The 17705-nt window shown below is 36.7% G+C and overlaps 1 protein-coding gene across 5 annotated transcripts in view; it reads left to right on the top strand.

Annotated features, from left to right (window-relative positions):
* Positions 1–17705, top strand: part of EIF2AK1 (eukaryotic translation initiation factor 2 alpha kinase 1) — a 53152-nt gene that overhangs the window by 23262 nt on the left and 12185 nt on the right. For 4 of the 5 annotated variants that reach the window (XM_084640985.1, XM_084640987.1, XM_084640986.1 and 1 more), the window contains 9 exons: positions 3547–3680; positions 4124–4155; positions 6029–6128; positions 7566–7646; positions 8058–8157; positions 10564–10621; positions 11408–11777; positions 14592–14703; positions 16994–17100. In XM_084640985.1, coding sequence (XP_084497111.1) covers positions 3570–3680; positions 4124–4155; positions 6029–6128; positions 7566–7646; positions 8058–8157; positions 10564–10621; positions 11408–11777; positions 14592–14703; positions 16994–17100 — 1071 coding nt within the window. In that variant the 5' untranslated portion in view covers positions 3547–3569. The remainder of the gene's footprint in view (positions 1–3546; positions 3681–4123; positions 4156–6028; positions 6129–7565; positions 7647–8057; positions 8158–10563; positions 10622–11407; positions 11778–14591; positions 14704–16993; positions 17101–17705) is intronic. The other variant, XM_084640984.1, reaches the window with a different exon arrangement.

The following is a 17705-nucleotide window of genomic DNA, read 5'->3' as shown; positions in this document are numbered from 1 at the left end:
AACAGGTGATATCACTAAGATGACTCTGAACTCATTCCACAGGCTTTATTAAAATCTGGTATTTGAACTATAAAAAACAGGGAAAACACAACTATAGGAAAGGAATATAATGTAATAGAAATATTCATAAATGTATACAAATTGTATAATTCTCTATGCAAAAGCAACAAATGTACCTGTATTATGCTAATCAAAACAGGATTCAAATCAAAGGAATCTTAAAAAAAAAAAAAAAAAAAAAGTCAGTAAGAATATACCCTTCATTTCTATTCTCCAATTTCTATCATCTAGTTTAAGTTCACACTACTCCAAAGTGAATATTCAGATAACTTTTCTACTTTGTCAGCTCTACTTATTGTTGGAAGGTGCTGAACTAAAAAAATGAATTAGATTTCCCATGAACAGTGTTTTTGTGTGTGTCTATATGCACCCCCCTATATGTGATGATTAAATTGTAGAGCCAAGTGATGCACATTGTGGATCCATGTGGTATGCAATCATGAACCTTTTACCATCTCACCTGTCCTCTTCCCATTAATCCAGTTCATTTGGGTCAACTTCTAATATTCCATATCTCCGAGCAGCTTTCAAACAACTGTCATTTAAAAACAAAAACAACTGACAAAGAAGTATTTCTCCTTCCTCTCAAATGTGGAAATTTCTGAGCAAAATGTGCCTCAATCCCAGGATGGCCAATATTCAGATCTGCACTAGTGCCAGATTTAAAGCTTGATATCTGATGACTGTGCGTAGCTTGAAGTGCTGTTGGAAAAGTGGGGTCTCAGCACTTACTCCTAGTTCAGGATCCAAAACACCAGACCTAAAATGACTGACACTTTTATAGATATAGGAAAGCAATTTTAGTAGTTCACTGTAGAATTGACTTGATAATTAAGATGCCTGGCTTTACAAGGGGAGTGATACAAAAATATTCCTGATTATAAAGTGTGAAAACTCTATCCCTAGACAAAATCTTAGTTTTGAGAATACATTACAGTAACCTAAGCATAAAAAAGCTTTTCAGTAACATTTATTTAACTACAAACAACACACGAAGCATTAGAAACATAGGAAACAGGTTATGGTTAAACTCAAATTTGGAGCTGAAATTCCATTTCTTTTGGTGTTTTCCTATTGGAATTTTCATGGTAGTAAAGGTAAGCACATACATAAGTGTTTGCAGGATCACAGCACTAGTATGTAGCAATTCAAGTATTTTATTACTTGATATGGCTTGATGTATCATTGATATTTTTGGTATAGAATTTTATGTTTCTATGCATTTCCTAAGCATATTCTTAAAATAGTAAGAAAATAACAAAAAGACGAATATTTTCCTTTTTAAAATTTCTGACTACATCTAATTATACCCTTCTGTTCTTTGTGTTTTAGCCTTTTAACACAACTGTTTTTAAAAGTGCTCCCCTTATTTTGGTGCAAGACATTTTGATTGAAAACTTCCTTTTTTTGTGCATGTAGCTTTTGTTTTGAATATTTTCTTTGATTAAACATAATACTAGCGCAATTAAGAAATGTCATTTTTTAAAATGTTTTTCATATACAAGACTATAGAAATAAACTGTTGAAATAAGAGTATATATATATTTTTGTATTTACATGTGTGTGTTTGGACAAAGCAGTACACTGTGATTGTTGATAATTTGTAGACTATTGGTTTTTTTCCTCTTAGATTAAAATCTTCAAATCTACACAGTACACTTCCTCTACTATCTATTTCAAGACTAATGTACCTAAACCTACACCACTATCTTTATTCTCTATATCAAGACAAATAAAAGCAAGTGTTCTACCACTACTTCTAATATCTATTTCAGGATCTGTTTATCAGTACTATACCAATGTCTCTACTGTCTATCCCAGGGTAAATAACCACAAGTTCTCTACCTCTCCTTCTCTTTGTCAAGACAAATACACACAACCAGTACTCTGTCACTGTGTCTACTGTGACCCAATCAAGTGTTCTTTGTGTATTGATAATCCAGCACTTGACCCCTAAGAACTCTTGACAGGTGGAAAGTTCCCATTAATTTCATCCAATAGAGGTGAAGTTTACAAATGAACTGGAGAGGAAGGGAAATGATTGGTTGTTACCTCATCAGAGTGCACCATTTAGTGACCCAGAGTCCTGGCTATCACTATAATATTAGGTTCAACAATTGTTCAACTTCCATTAATTACAATGTAATTTCTGTAAATATAGCTTATGTACATATTTTCAAAGAAATATATCTATATGGATAGTTTGCTGGGTTTGGAAACAGGCTGTTTTTGAGCTACAGTGATGCAAAGAAAGAGGCTCAATGTATTTCCAAAATAAGTCCCTTTTAGCTCATTAGGATTCCTAAACAGTTATAACTCCTTGGAATTCCTAAACAATTCTAAGTGTGTGTGTGTGCGCATATATATATTTATATTTTTGTTTGTAACTGTCACCAAAATTCCATCTCTACTCTTCCAGTATGTAGTAATTTTATCAGGCCCAGTTTTTTATTCCTCATAATGGACTGCATAATGAACAACTTTGAGAGAGAAATTGACCTTAGCTTAACTGTGGAGCTATGACCAATACATTCTTTGTGTATTTACATGTACATGCATATACATGTGCGTACATAGTGGGGGAATTAGCAAAAACGTTGATACTGCCACTCTGCACTAATAGCATAGCGCTGATAGCCCATGGTAATATGAGTCCTCATAATTGTGAACAGACTGGAATGCTATTAGCATTGAACTCTGAAAATACAACAAGAGTGCTTTATTTGTGGCAGCCAAGTGGGTGGGGTGGTGGTCAGGTAGTTTATTCAGTTAGGAAAGGAAGGAGATGGACACAAGAGACTTTCACCCTGAAGGTAGGAGGTAAAGTAATGTGGATTAATTTGGTGGGTGGGAGGGGATTTCTACAGGGTAGCTGTAGCTGGGGTGTAATTAGTTTTGGTTTGGTTCCTCACCAGGAGTGAGGAAAAAGGTGTTAGGGTACATGTAATGGAATGCATTTTTTTTTCAGATTCAGAATCTCTTTCGATTATTGTTTAAAACGAATTCCTTATGCGACCGTTATACCACGTGCACTCCAAGCTCCATGTTGACTGAATTATAAATTATCTTCAGTTTCAATAATAAAGCATTTACTTCTGAATAAAAAATACAGGTCAAGATGGTTATGTAAATATCCACATGTGGTGTTAGTGTTGGCATTTGTTCCCTCCCCTGTGCTAAAATACAAGTAATTGTTGCTCGGAACTTCACTCATATTTATTTATATTGGGTGGGATAGAGACTTAAAATGCAATTGGGTACCTTGTTACTGTTCTTGTTCATTGATTCAGTTGATTACTATAAATTGGACCAGGCTAAGAAGTAATGAGGATTAATGTATAGTCTGGGTATACTCATGAAAACTTATGCTCAGATAAATTTGTTAGTCTCTAAGGTGCCACAAGTACTCCTTTTCTTTTTATTTAAAGTTGCAATTGTTTAGTTGGGTTTCCTGTTAAATAGCCTCTATCCTGTTTCTTTTTACAGTAATCTGTCGGACATTCACTAGAATGGGCTTGCTCTCCTCTTTTGCCTTCTGTGATGAATTTAGTACTTTACGATTGCAACATAATAGAGCAATTACTCAATTAATGAAAGCAGCCAATCAACAAATACTTGAGGTATACTTTAAGTTTCTTTAATAACCTTTACATTACTTAACCTACATGTTAGGATTTCTGAAGCAACTTTCTTTATGGAACTGTTTTTATATTTGGATTGTGTATTTTCAGAAGCCATATAAAATGGTGCTTTGGTTACACTTTGGTAGTTTGGGTGGGTGTGAGGGGAAATATCTAGATCTATAGATACAAATAGTAACAAAGTCTACAGTATTCTTGCTTTATCAGATCAAAGCTTTATTTTTGTTCAGATCGAAATTTAGACATATTGATTTAAATTTGTTACATGTTTTCTTATTTAGAACATTTAGGAGAATAATTGGAATTGCTGTGCTGCTGATTTACCTTCTCGTAATGAAGTTCATATTTAAACATTAACTGCATATCAGGTTTCTGTCTGTAAATAGCTTTTTAAAAATTTTTTATATTTTGTTGTTTTATAGGAGCTTGACAGTGGAGATTCTCACACAGTCAGGTATGTGTCCAAAGTGCTGTGACAAGTATTAAGATTAACTTTCTGTCTGAAGTTTTGCACTATAAAAATAATAGAATTCAGCTTTGCATGAAAATATTGCATTTGCGATCTTGGGTGTTTATAAATTTGATAAAGTGTATTCAAAAACATAAGCTTACTCTTTAAAAGGGTAAAGATGGAGAGAGATTTCATATTGCATTTTCTTCGTGTAGGGCATTGGGGTTTACTTGGGCTGCTGTATTAAAGTTAATTTTTTTTAAATAGCTGTGACATGATAGCCCATTGCCAGGAGCAAAAGCGCCCCTTTTGTGTTTGGCCTTTGATGATGCTTGATTCTCCGTATGGGATTCACAGATAAATTTCTGGGTCTGTAAAGGAAATAGAGGCACCAGCTGGAGGTTATACACTCCATGCTGGATCTTCTGACTCTTCTCCTGGCATACCGGAGAAATAGTCCCATTCATTTTTTCCATTAAATAAAATAAGAGTTGTTATAAATGTTTCCTGCTAACTTTAGAATTTCAATGGATTTTGGGTGCAGGCTGAAATTCTGACATGGGCGTGATTATTATTATCTTGCATCTTAGGGAATGCTTTTTCAGGAATCTGGAATGTATTATGACAGTAGTGGCTAGAGTATTGTTTTCAGTGGAGACAAAGACATTCTGTATTTATTTTGAAACGGTTTTTGGATCAGATGAGGGTTCTCCCCTTACTATCATTCTTTGAAGCGGGGTAAGATAAATTTCACAAAAGTTGTTGAAGCTTTTCTTTTTAAAGTCAAAACGTCCTACTTGGCAGCTGAAAAAAGGGGACTGAATTATTAAAGAGAAAATAGCAAGCTTTGCTCCTCCAGCTGTTGCAGAGTTTGCAAGTTGTGGCTGAGAGAGATTCTGTGAAATCATTCTAGGAAAACAGTTATTGCTGATAATGGCCTTTTGATATAAACAGTATAAACCATTTCTAATTCTCACTCTGCTAATCTGTAAAAAATAATTCTCATGTAACGTGCCCACTGCTCACCCCGAACTTAAACCACCATTATTCAGTAAAGGCTTTGCTACTTTGCCTAAAATACACAGTAAAATATTTTCTAGTTTACTATACAATGATGATAAATATTTTAAACTAAAGTTGTCAAAATAGGACCAAAGTTCACCTTGTGGTGCAGAATCCTTTGAAATTTTCTACCAAATTTTTCAGAATAGCAAGTAACTAATCTGCAAATGGGTTTCCTAGTCATTAATGCTAATGAAATATATTTTTTTCTGTATTGCTTACAGCACTTATGTGTTAACTCAGTATAATGTAATCTCTTCAGCAGGTTATCTTGCACCACTATTTCAATAAGACTGTGTCTGTACTTGCACTTTTTGTCTGTAAAATTTATGTCGCTCCTGGGTGTGAAAAAACACCTCCACCCCTGACTGACATAAGTTATATCTACAGAACAGTGTGGATAGCACTGTGTTGGCAGGAGACTCTCTTCCCACCGACATAGCTACCGCTGCTCATTGTGGGTGGTTTAATCATGCCAGTGGGAGAGCTCTCTTCCGTCAGCATAGAGCGGCTACCTGGGACATCTTACAGTGGCGCAGCTGCATCGATACAGCTGTGCCACTGTAAGGTCTCTAGTGTAGACATAGCCGAAATCTCCCCCTTGAACTTCACAAAGTATTGCTGTTTGGAACATTAACCTTCTTGTTCACACACACTGTTAGCTTTCAGTTTGCACTATAGGGATAGTGTCATAGTACTTAGCTATTTTTCACAATGTAAATGAAGTTTCTGTGTCATCTCTATCTGTGACTTATTTAATTTTAGCTTGTGATTTAGTTTCACCAGTCATAAAATACACTTTTTTTTTAATTAGTGAAAAAGAAGTTTTCTTTGAAGCACAAACTTCACGCTACTTAAATGAATTTGATGAGATTGCAAGACTAGGAAAAGGGGGATATGGTACAGTGTACAAGGTATTTTTATCCTCTATTTTAACAGCTTTGTTAATAACTGTTAGAGATGGAAATAGTTCACCTGGTTGTTTTTGTTCTTAATAATAGGCAATAAAACAAATGTGAACTGAAACTGTGTAAGAGGTTTTAGTTCTTCCTTTCAGAAGGGTGCTTTCTGAAGACTCCAATGCATTTTTGTCTAAAACAGAATATATTGTATGTTTCACTTTCATGTACAGTCTTATTCTTATATCTTGAATATGAGAGAACCCTTACTTCTCATATGAAGTACTTGAATTTATCTATATAAAATAAGGGAAGCTTATTTTGTTTTAACTGTGGTTGATTAAAAAAGAAAATTATTTAAATTTTGAACGTGGGTTGTACCAACCACTGGTGCATAGTAACTGTTATTTTTACTAACTATTTATATTGTAGTAGTGCCCAGAGGTGCCATTGTAGTGAGTGTTATATAAATGCCTAGAAAGACAGTTCTTCCCTCCCAGAGAGCTTACAGTCTTAGGGCTTGATTTGCAGTAATGCTGAGCACCCATAGTTCATGCTGGCTTCTCTTGGAGCCGCAGGTGCTGAGTTCTTCTGAAAATTAGGTGTCAAGTAACTAACCTTGTTTCCTCTGTCAGCCATATTATTATGTTGGGTGGATATTTTATAAATCTAAAATAAAATATATTTTAGAAAATGAAGGTATTTAGTTTCAGACTCATAAGTCATGTAACTGTCTAAACTATCTGTTCAACCTTGTATGTAGCTGTGACACTCTGAATACCTTTCCCAGACTTGAGGATGAGCTCTTTGTAGCTCTAAAGCTTGTCTCTCTCACCAACAGAAGTTGGGCCAATAAATGATATTGCCTCACCCACCTTGTCTTTCTGAGTCATGTACTACTTGCCAAAGTTGTTTTAAAAATATTTAGTTGCATTGTAAAAATAAGCAATTATTATAATTATCATTATAATTATTATAATTACAAATATAATTATTATAATTATAATTCATTATTATTATAACTCATTTCCTATCTAATGTTACCTCTCTAATGTTACAGCCCAAAGTCAGTAGTTAAAAATACAAAACGTTTGTCAATATATCATTGGTGAGGCCATGCAGATCAAGAAGGAACGTTGTGGGCTGGGATCTGTAGTCTCAGTGAGCAGCACCCCATATTGATTGGAAGGATGGCTGCAGTGGTGTCTATTTCATTTTATGTAAGTTTTGACTTTTGTGCTGCTGTATATTAGGCAAAACTTGGACACCTCTGCATGAGACATTTAGGGCCAAATCCAGAAGACCTCCTCTAATGTCATTGAAAGGTTATCTGAATAAAGAGTGTAAGATTTTGATTCTTAGGAAACAAACTGTTGTTCAAATGAGTTTTTGATGATCTAAATTTGTGAAATTTGCTTTTTCTGACTTTTCCCTTTTAAAAATTGTTTTCAGGTCAGAAACAAATTAGATGGTCAGTTCTATGCAATTAAAAGAAATCTTATTAAGAAAGCAACCAAAAGAGATTGCATGAAGGTATGAATTTATTTTTCCATGTTCAGATTCTCTGTTTAAGTCACTGCTTACTGTAACTGGTTCCTAATATAATTAGCAGTGGCATTAGTGATGGTTATGGCAAAGTACTAAGTGGGCATATCTCCTACTTTATGAATTTTGTATCTCATCATATCTTTCTAAACAGGTTTTATATTATTTTAGTGTATGTTTATTTAGCCCCAATCTGAATCTAATATAAAACATTAGTCTGCAAGATCTGAATTTTATTATCCTTAATGCTGCAAAATAATAATCTGTCCTCAAATTCTTAAATTCCAGTAAGAGGCAAAATAACTGTATCTAGAAACCTTTGGTTTTTTTCCCCTTTGAGTTCATCTTACAGTCAAATTAAAGGATGATCATAAAGTTGCTTTTTTCTCTTTTTTTCAGGTATTACGAGAAGTTAAAGTGTTGGCTGGCCTGCAACATCCTAATATTGTAGGCTATCACACTGCTTGGATAGAACATGTTCAACCAGCATGTCCAAAAGGGGAGTATTGTTTGTTATCATTGTAACTTCATACTTCCCATAAGCATGTCTGTTCTATTAATTTGCAGAACACTCAACTCTCAGAATTGATGAAGAAACCAGAGATTTTTCCAAACAGTTTTTCTAGGAAGCATGACAATGGCCATCAGGTGCTCTTACCTACTGCATTGTCCTGATCAAGAGATTATCGGGGGTATAATGGTTAATTTAGAAATGCAGGACATCTAAATCTACCTATTAAAATATTTGAGTAGGATTTTGGGCGCTGCATAGGCTCCAGTTGAATCCAGTTTCCAAAAAAAAAAAAAAAAGCTCAGGCAAAGCATAGCAGTGTGGCTAGTTGTAGAAGGGACCCTGGGGGAAGGACTCACTTGAGACCTTTGGAGGAAAAGCACTGTGTATTAAGGAGGTTGAGAAAGAAGTTCATTTGCTAACAGATTCTGAAATCACAGATCTGTGGTGGAATCTGGCCATCGCTTTCCAGCATTCTCTTTGTAACTGCCTCAGAAAACTTGAGAAAAATTGATGCAGTCTAGAAGTATTTTAATGGCAAATGTAAACTGCCTTTTACTTTGTTTTCCATATTAGGGTTTTAAAAATATTTGGTAAGATAAATTGAGGCTTCTCTGTAGCTTCTGAGCTTTCTGTTGGCAGAATCTGATTTTGAGACATCAACATCTGTCATTGACAGGAAGACACGGTTTCTCGGTTTCTTTCCCCACACTTTTTCTCTACTATGCATCTCCTCTTGTTTTCCTTTTTCTTTGGTTTTCCCTATCTTTTCACTTCTCACCACATTACTTCTAGAATGCCTAAGTCATAGCCCTACAACCCTCTCATCATTCTGGCAAGGAGGTCTTGATGATCCTGTTTCCTTCGCATAGCACAGAGGTGGGCAAACTATGGCCCATGGGCCACATCCGTCCCGTGGGACTGCCGTGCCTGGCCCTTGAGCTCCCGGCCAGGGAGGCTAGCCCCCGGTCCCTCCCCTGCTGCCCCCCTCCACCGCAGCCTCAGCTCGCCGTGCTGCCAGTGCGCTGGGCGGTGGGGCTGTGAGCTCCTGCCGGGCAGTGCCGCGGCATGGCTGGCTCCAGCCGGGTGGCGCAGCTCTCAGACATGGCGCTCTGAGCGGCATCATAGGGGGTGGGGAGGGGCGGGGGTTGGATAAGGGTTAGGAGATCCCGGGGGGCAGTCAGGGAGCAGGGGGTGGTTGCATGGGGTGGAGGTTTGGGGGGCGGCGGTCAGGGGACGGGGAACGGGGGTATTGGATAGGTGTGGGAGTCCTGGGGGGCCTGTCAGGGGGCGGGGGTGTGGATAGGGGTTGGGGCAGTCAGGGAACGGGGGCTTGGATAGGGGGTGGGGTCTCGGGGGCCAGTTAGGAGTGGGGAGTCCCGGGGAGGGGGGCAATCAGGGGACAAAGAGCAGGGGGTTTGGATGGGTCAGGGGTTCTGAGGGGGCAGTTAAGGGGTGAGAAGTGGGAGGGGGCAGATAGGGGGCGAGAGCCAGGCTGTTTGGGGAGGCACAGCCTTCCCTACCCAGCCCTCCATACAGTTTTGGAACCCCGATGTGGCCCTCAGGCCAAAAAGTTTGCCCACCCCTGGCATACCAGCACTCCTGTGTATGTGTGTGTGTTACAGGCATGGAGAGAAGAATGCCAGTAGAAAAGAATACTCTGGAAGGTGGTGCCACAGGAATGCACACAGGCAACTTACTCATTGAGATGGAGAATACCAATTGTTATTTCTATTTAAAATACTTGTGAGGTACACCTTACAACAGTGATGCGGACCATATAAGTATCTAGATTGATTAATAGATTATATGGTCTCCATCAGCTTAGAAAAATAGATGTTCCACATTTGTCTCAGAAACCTCTATGTATGGTAAGCTACCGAGTTACTGTTTTTCATAAACATGGTGTTTGATTAAAGTTACTTCCAAAATAAAATAAAGGGTTAGCTGGTGTACAAATTTCAGTTGCTTCCCATCTCTTTCACTAATTAAAATCCCCCTATTTCAGCATTAGCTGACATACTAATAATGCTTTCCTAAATATGAAAACTAAATTTAACATATAAACGAGAATTCAATACATCCCTTACAGTGAGAGTTCCTTTTCCCTATAACACTTGGTTTTTCTTTCTTTTTTTTTTTTTTTTAAAAAAAGAGAAGTGTAAAATATTGCACTTTTGAGGCCTGTTGGTTGGTTGAGAAATGCCCTCTATCATTATGTTTCCAGGGGTAAAAATATAGCAAGGCTGAATGAGGTTATGTATAGGTAAAACCCCTGCTCTTCATCGTAAGTTTTAGTAGTTTAATCAGTAGCTATACCTGTAATGTTAATATGCAATGAAATGTGTGTTTGTCTTGTTTTGTAAAATGTGACTTTTTCTGTTCATCTAATAGATAAGACAGTCCTGAAGTTGCAGTCACTCAAAAAGTCTTCTGACCAAGAAAGTGGCGAGTAAGTATTGCAGTGTTAAATGATAATATTAATCTGGGTTTAACATAGGGTCTTTCTCCATGTAACACTAAATGTTGTAGAGTTAAACTTGTATTACAGCAATATTACTTCCTTGTATCAAGTAGTGAACTATTAGGCATCAGTTATTCTTGTATTTGTTCCCCCTTTCATCAGATGTCTGAGGGTGAGAAAAGGTCTAACATTCCTCCTTGGGAGTTAACAGGGTCTATCACAATAGTATCTAACATTATTACTAGACATACAGACTTCACAAATTGTGTACTATTCACCAACAAGATTCAGTTCAGATTTAGCATCATTAGGGAGGTAGAGGGTTTCTATTCAACAGAAAAATGTGCGTATTTGCCATCTCCTCAAAGATGAGGTGGCTGGGAAGGGGGGAAATGTAAAAGCAACACTTACCAGCTGGAAGGGACACAGATGCAACAGACATCTGTCAAATGATCACGTGGGGCTGTAGCTGCTTGTCTCTGCCAAACTGAAAAGGTCAGCTATCAGAAATAAACACTCAGAAGAGTCTTATAAAGGGTGACCCTACAATGGCAATTGGGCAGTGGTAAGGTTTTTGTAGGGAAGGGGTAGAACTCCTGCTTCTAAGGGTAAAACAAATATTGGATATTATCCCAGTTTTACCAAGGTTTGAAATAGCCATATCTCTTTCTATAACATTTCCAAAATAAAAGCTGAAGTGCAATTCTGATGTCCGCCTCTTGTGGTGTTTAGTAGGTAACATACAATATATACTTATTGATTCCTTCTCTTCAGAGACCAGTGTCATATTCAAAATATGGAAAGCAGCAGTTCCATTATCTTTGCTGACTATACCTCAGAAGAAATTAAATCCTCTGGATATAACTTTCTTGAGAATCAAGATAATAAATCAGTGCAGCATATGGATATAACGAAAGATTTTACCAGTGGAGATGGTGAAGAAAGAATAAAAACGAATAAATGTGAACCACTCACTGACTCACAAGAAAGTTGCACAAATAGTACTGCCAGTGGACCAGTTCATTTTAAAAATCATCTATCACATGGACTTCATTCTAATCTGAATAAAGATATCATTTCAAGTGATTCTTGCACTGAAGACGAATGCTCCCAGAAACATATGTCAGTGCACAGGCAGTGTGAGGTAAATAAACCCCTCTTTAACTACAGTTAACTGATCTCTGACGTAATGATGTGTGCAGAGTAGTCTTAAGTAAGTGTGCCCTTGAATTATAACAGTGAATTCTATAAATGGTATGACTGGGATTGGAGCCAAAGTTGAGTAATTTTATCTCAATTGTTGCTTTTTTGAGTGGATAACATAATTACAGGGATGCTCACCACAAGAGTTGCCAAAATTTAGCATTAAAGAAAAGTCTATAATATTTGTCACTTTGGCTCTCTTCAGTTAAAATCATACATATAATTTTAAAAATCAGAAACGCTATTCTTGCAAAAAACAAAACAGAAAACCCACCAAAACCCAAATAAGCCAAAAAACCTCTGACATTCTGCACTAGTGACCAATCCAAACATTGCTGATGAATGCACCTAAATGTGGAGTGTGTGCAAGTTTTCAGTTATCTTCCAGTCAGGCAATGTCACTTATGGAGAAAAAGAGGGAAGCAGAAGCACATGGAAAAGTGGGAACCTCTTGGTGAAGTGTAAATACTGAGGAGAAAGAGACAACTGAGCGTCTGGGGTGGAGCTGCGTAGCCATGTCAGGAAGGTCTCAAGGCCCTGCTGCTGTCAGAGTTCCCACATAATGAAATCGTCATTTTGGCATGGGAGTGTTGTTTCCAAAGATCTGCAGCTTTTATGGAAGTGTCCTCTGGAATTCCTGGAAGGGAGATGCAAGGAAAGAGAAGATAAGGGGCAGTACTTGTGGGTGAGTCAGAATTTACTGGCTAGTGATGATAGGCTGGGTCAGGAGCCAAGAGTTCTAGGAAAGAGGGTGTTATGTGTGTAGAAATTAGCTGGTTAAGATTTAGTGGGGCTGGGTTTAGATTGTGCTGCAAATGGTGAAGAGGGAGCATAAATAGCGGAATTGAGGAGAGGGCAAGGAGAGATTAGGGCTTGTGTTAGTGGGAAGTAATCTTCAGGGGACAGGAAGCATCGAAAGCGAGAGAGTTGGGTGAGGCATGAAGTTGATGTGTATTAAATGACTTGATTAAAGGTGCTGGGAGATACATGGGTGAAATTTGGACTTTCAGGAAGTGGGGTGGAGAGTAGGAAGTTGGAGAGAAGGAATCCAACATGGGCCATGTTTTTGGAGGATTATCAGGGAAGCAGTTGCAGGACAGGAAGCAAAGGTTTTATATATGTAAAATAAACCAAATAGAAGATACTATTAATTAACACGTTAATTGTATATTTAATAGGTTTCAGGGTAACAGCCGTGTTAGTCTGTATTCGCAAAAAGAAAAGGAGTACTTGTGGCACCTTAGAGACTAACCAATTTATTTGAGCATAAGCTTTCGTGAGCTACAGCTTAGTCTCTAAGGTGCCACAAGTACTCCTTTTCTTTTTTGAATATTTCATATTCATACTTCTGAGGACTTAGCATGTGCTCAGTTGTACAAAATGCTGCTCTTTTTCGTTCCACCCTTCAAAAGTGCACATGGGCTTCCCAAGCAGATCCTGCTAGATGAACATATGCCATGTGGGCTGCAAGTGAATCCACAAACATCAGGAAATACAAATTCTATCCCCATTTTCTCAAAAAAACCCACCACTATTAAAAAATGTTGTGAAAGTGGAGAGAGTATTTGAAAGTAGATTTCTGTTTTGAGTTGTTGTTAATAACAAAACTTCATTTAAAAAAAAAATCAAAATCCTATTTAAAGCTGATCATTTTACCTTTAAACCAGTGATATGTCTTGCTTCTCAAAATATCTGTTGTGAAAGTTTTTAAAGATGTTTGCTACAATCATCTAATTATCAAATGAACTAACACACTTTGAGAAACTGAATATGTAATTACATAGTCAATGTGCTAATAAATAATACAAGCTCTTCTCCTGTTTCTGCTCCTATTGAAATCATTGGCAGAGCCCCCATTGATTTCAGTGGTGCAGGATCAAACTGCTAAAAGACGGAGAAACTATGTAATAATACGATACAAAGCTGTATGGAACCAACTACAGTGTCTTTCTTTATCAGTTGGGATATGGACTACAGCTGGGTATCTATCAAATATGACATTAATATCTTAAAGGGACATTGTTGGGTAGTTGAGGTCCAATTTTAGGGTTTTCCTGTGAGGATATGAAATTGATAAATATGTTTATAAATTGAAAACAGTAATTGAAAATAGCATTTCAACTCAACAGTGATCGCACCCAACCACTGCAGGGTTGTACTAGTGCATCATCAGAAGATGAAACTGACTATAAGGGAAAAAAATAAATTGATTAGTCCGGTCTGAATGCATTTTGCTCTAAAGGCAGTGAGATCCAGTGTTATCTTGATTCTGGTATTACATTTATCAAAACAAATATATCTTCCAATATTGATATTCTTATAAATTATTTTCTTTGGTCAGAATGCTTCCCTACATAGTCCATCTGAAAAAGGAAAAAAAACCCCTAAAATCTTTCCATAGACTTACCCAGATACGCCTGAATATCTTAGGAATATCTGTCATGTTGTGTTAGCTTTTATTATTTTATCATCATCATTCTGGGACCAACATGGCTATAACTACACTGTATACGGCTTGTATTATGCTTTTTAAACGGTTATTACTTAGTACCATTTGAGGAATAAGGAAAGCAAAATAATGGTACATTCTCTTCTCTCACCTAAAACACAATACATTTAATAGCACTTTATCTGCCATCCACTCCGTACTCAATCTTAGTTTAAAACTGCAGATCATTTGTCTTGAAACAAAATTGTATAAGTGATCATCCCTTATATTACAGTGAAAAAATATGTACCAATATTTTCCTGTTAGATGGAGTATTGTCTGATGCTTCATATACAGATGCAACTGTGTGATATCTCCTTGTGGGACTGGATTGTTGACAGAAACAAAAGATGTGGTGTGCGAACAGAGGAATCTTCCAGTAAGATTTATAGTTTGTTTTTACAATATAAATACTTACAGGGCAAAAAAAAAAATGTATTTTGATTTTCTATTTGGAAGTCAATATGTTAGATTTCATACTTTATTGAATAACATGGACTTTGGTTATTAGGTCCTTTTCCCCCTTTCATTCAATCAGAATAACAGTAATTTAATAAAATGTGTGTAGTCTGTACCGGTGAGGTGTTTGTAGAAGAGACTTAAAGTTCACCCAGAAGTGAAGGGTGAAACTATGCATGAGAAATAGGACTAATCTGGAGAAGTAGAGCTGCTGTTGAGCAGGCCTGTCCCTTTTCAATGAGCAGTTTAGATTATGTAGATTTTGTTCCTTTTCCAGAACAATGTCAAAGTTGATCAGAATGAGCTATGTTCCAAAAACAGGTGTAATAATTCTTAATTGTGGTTGCTTTGTCTGTTAAACATTAGTTTTCAATGACAAGGAGATAGCTTAATAGTTGATTTCTCTAATGCAGTGGGGTTACAACGCAATTGAAAGCTTTAAAATTTGTTCTTGGAAAAATGAAAAACCTCCTACAGCATTATTTTAATTGACCATAGTGGATTTAACATCTGGTCCCAATCAGAGGAGTTCTTAGATGGTGATGTCAGCAGGCTTCATTGACTGTTGATATCTAGAGGGACAGGTCTTTTAAGGACAGAGCATTAAAGATATGCTCTACCCCTTTCATAGTTAGTGTGAAAAGAAATCTACTTAACACAGGTTGTTCTATAGAACTGTAAATCTTGAAATGAAAAATGTGTCTTTAACTTGATGTCTTATCAGATCTCTTTTGAGAACAAATTTTTTGTTATATTCTTTGCATGGAGTGAGATTTCCTACCTGCTTGGTTTTTATTTGTTTCCCCCTCCACCCTTCCCTCCCTACAACTAGTCTTTTTGGTCTCTTAAATTAAGCAAGATTGGGCCTGTTTGAGAATTGGATAGAAGAACTCCAGTATAATTTATTCTTAGTTTGAAAAAACATTGACAAAGACTCACACAAGAGGATGTTAATGAAACCAAGTAGTTATAGGGTGAAAGGTAAACTACAACCATTGGTTAGAAACTAAGAAACAAGAGTAGGAATAAATGATCACTTTTGAGTGTAGCAAAAGGTTAATATTGGGGAGCCTCAGAGTTCTGTACTAGGAGCAGTGTTTAATATATTTATAATCTAGAAAAAGAGTTGAACAAAATGAGGTGGCAAAATTTGTAGGTGACTGTTTAGGTTAGTCAAGGCTAGAGAAATCTGAAAACCTAAAAATGATACAAGAATAGGCAGTATGATAATAGGTGGGTTAGGCTCTATAAAGAATAGAGTATAAAATAATACAGAAAATATGCCATTATATTAAATTGGCATGCCCTTAGCTGGAATATTGTGTTCAGTTCTGGTCACTTGATCTCAAAGAGATATAGCAGAAATAAAAAGGGCTCAGTGAAGGACAGTGAAAATGACTGAAGGCACAGAAAGACCTCTGAATGAAGAGCGACTGAAAAAACAGATTATGTAGTTCAGAGATGAGACAAGTACGAAGGAACATGATAGGGATATACAGAATGATGAATGGTAGAAAGATGTCAGCCATTTTCAGCACCATCTTGTTGGAGCAGAGATCAGTGAGACAGGCACATCAGTGTTGAGAATTTCAAAGCCGTAACAGGGATTTAGCCATACCTCCTCCATGAATAATAGCGGATGTGAGGTTAAATCTCTTGCATTACTTTGAAACTCTTAACTCATGATTCTAGGAGAGAGAATAACCTCTTACCTGAAAGTTTTTCACTTTTATTCTTTCATACAACATTTTTGGATCCTGTTTAGGAACCAGAGGACCAGGAACTTTTATGATTTTAACTCCACAGGACATTTCAATCAAATCTAAAAGCAACCAATTTAACACCGATAAAAGTAAATACTTTTTTTTACAGAAGTCATAACTTTTGACAGTTTCCATAAGCTAATTATCATTGATGCTTAGTCAGATTCAGAAGAGAATTAGACATGTGAATAATGAGCACATTCACAATTAGATGAGAGAGAGAGAGGATATAAGCGGTCTTTCTTTAGAGCTCATACACCAGCCACTATCTTAAAGAAGAAATTTCCTATTTACACCATGGGAAATCACTTTTAACCTATGCTAATTTTATTTAGACTGTCTTCATGTTTGCAGATAAACTGACACACCATTTTACCATAGATTTATAAGGCATTTTAGTTTTAGCAAAATCAGCTGAAATAATTAAAAATTTTAAATTGTTTTAAGGTCCTTACCACCTTGTGGATGTCAGCTGGACATTAAAATTTTTTCAAGAGTTACTTGAAGGAGTATACTATATACACAGCAAGGGAGTCATGCATCGAGACATTAAAGTAAGTTGAAAAATTATCATTCGAGGATGCAGTGTGGCCTAGTGGATGGAGCACTGGACTTGTATTCAAAAGACCTGGGTTCTATTATCAGCTTTGCCACTAGCATGTTGGGTGACCTTGGGCAACTTATTTCAGCTCTCTTTGCCTCAGTTTCCCCATGTGTAAAATGGAATAATGATACTGACTTCCTTTGAAAAATACCTTATAACTAGGTATTATTATTAAAGACAGGAAAGACCATTTGTGTTATGTAGGTGCTGATAGTGGCTCCATAGCTAAGGCTGAGCTGAGTTTTGCACTTAAAAAGAAGATTCAATCACTTCATGTATGAAGAATATACTGCACCATCCCCAAAATTACAGCACTTTATGTCAGAATGAAGATGCTGAAAATTTACAAGTAAACCTATAATTAATTAGAGTTAAAATTAATTAAAATAGGTTCCTTTAAGAAATTTAGCACCGTTTGTCAGAATATTATATGTCCCAAATGATCTCAGGTTAGGCATTTTCTATCTATAAGGCTACGTTTTAGTCATGGGTATTTTTTAGTAAAAGTCATGGACAGGTCATGGGCAGTAAACAAACATTCACGGTCTGTGACCT

The sequence above is a fragment of the Lepidochelys olivacea genome, assembly GCF_965140295.1.
Source record: "Lepidochelys olivacea isolate rLepOli2 genome assembly, chromosome: 10".
Classification (NCBI taxonomy): Eukaryota; Metazoa; Chordata; order Testudines; family Cheloniidae; genus Lepidochelys; species Lepidochelys olivacea.
This window is presented reverse-complemented; position numbering and strand designations above follow the sequence as displayed.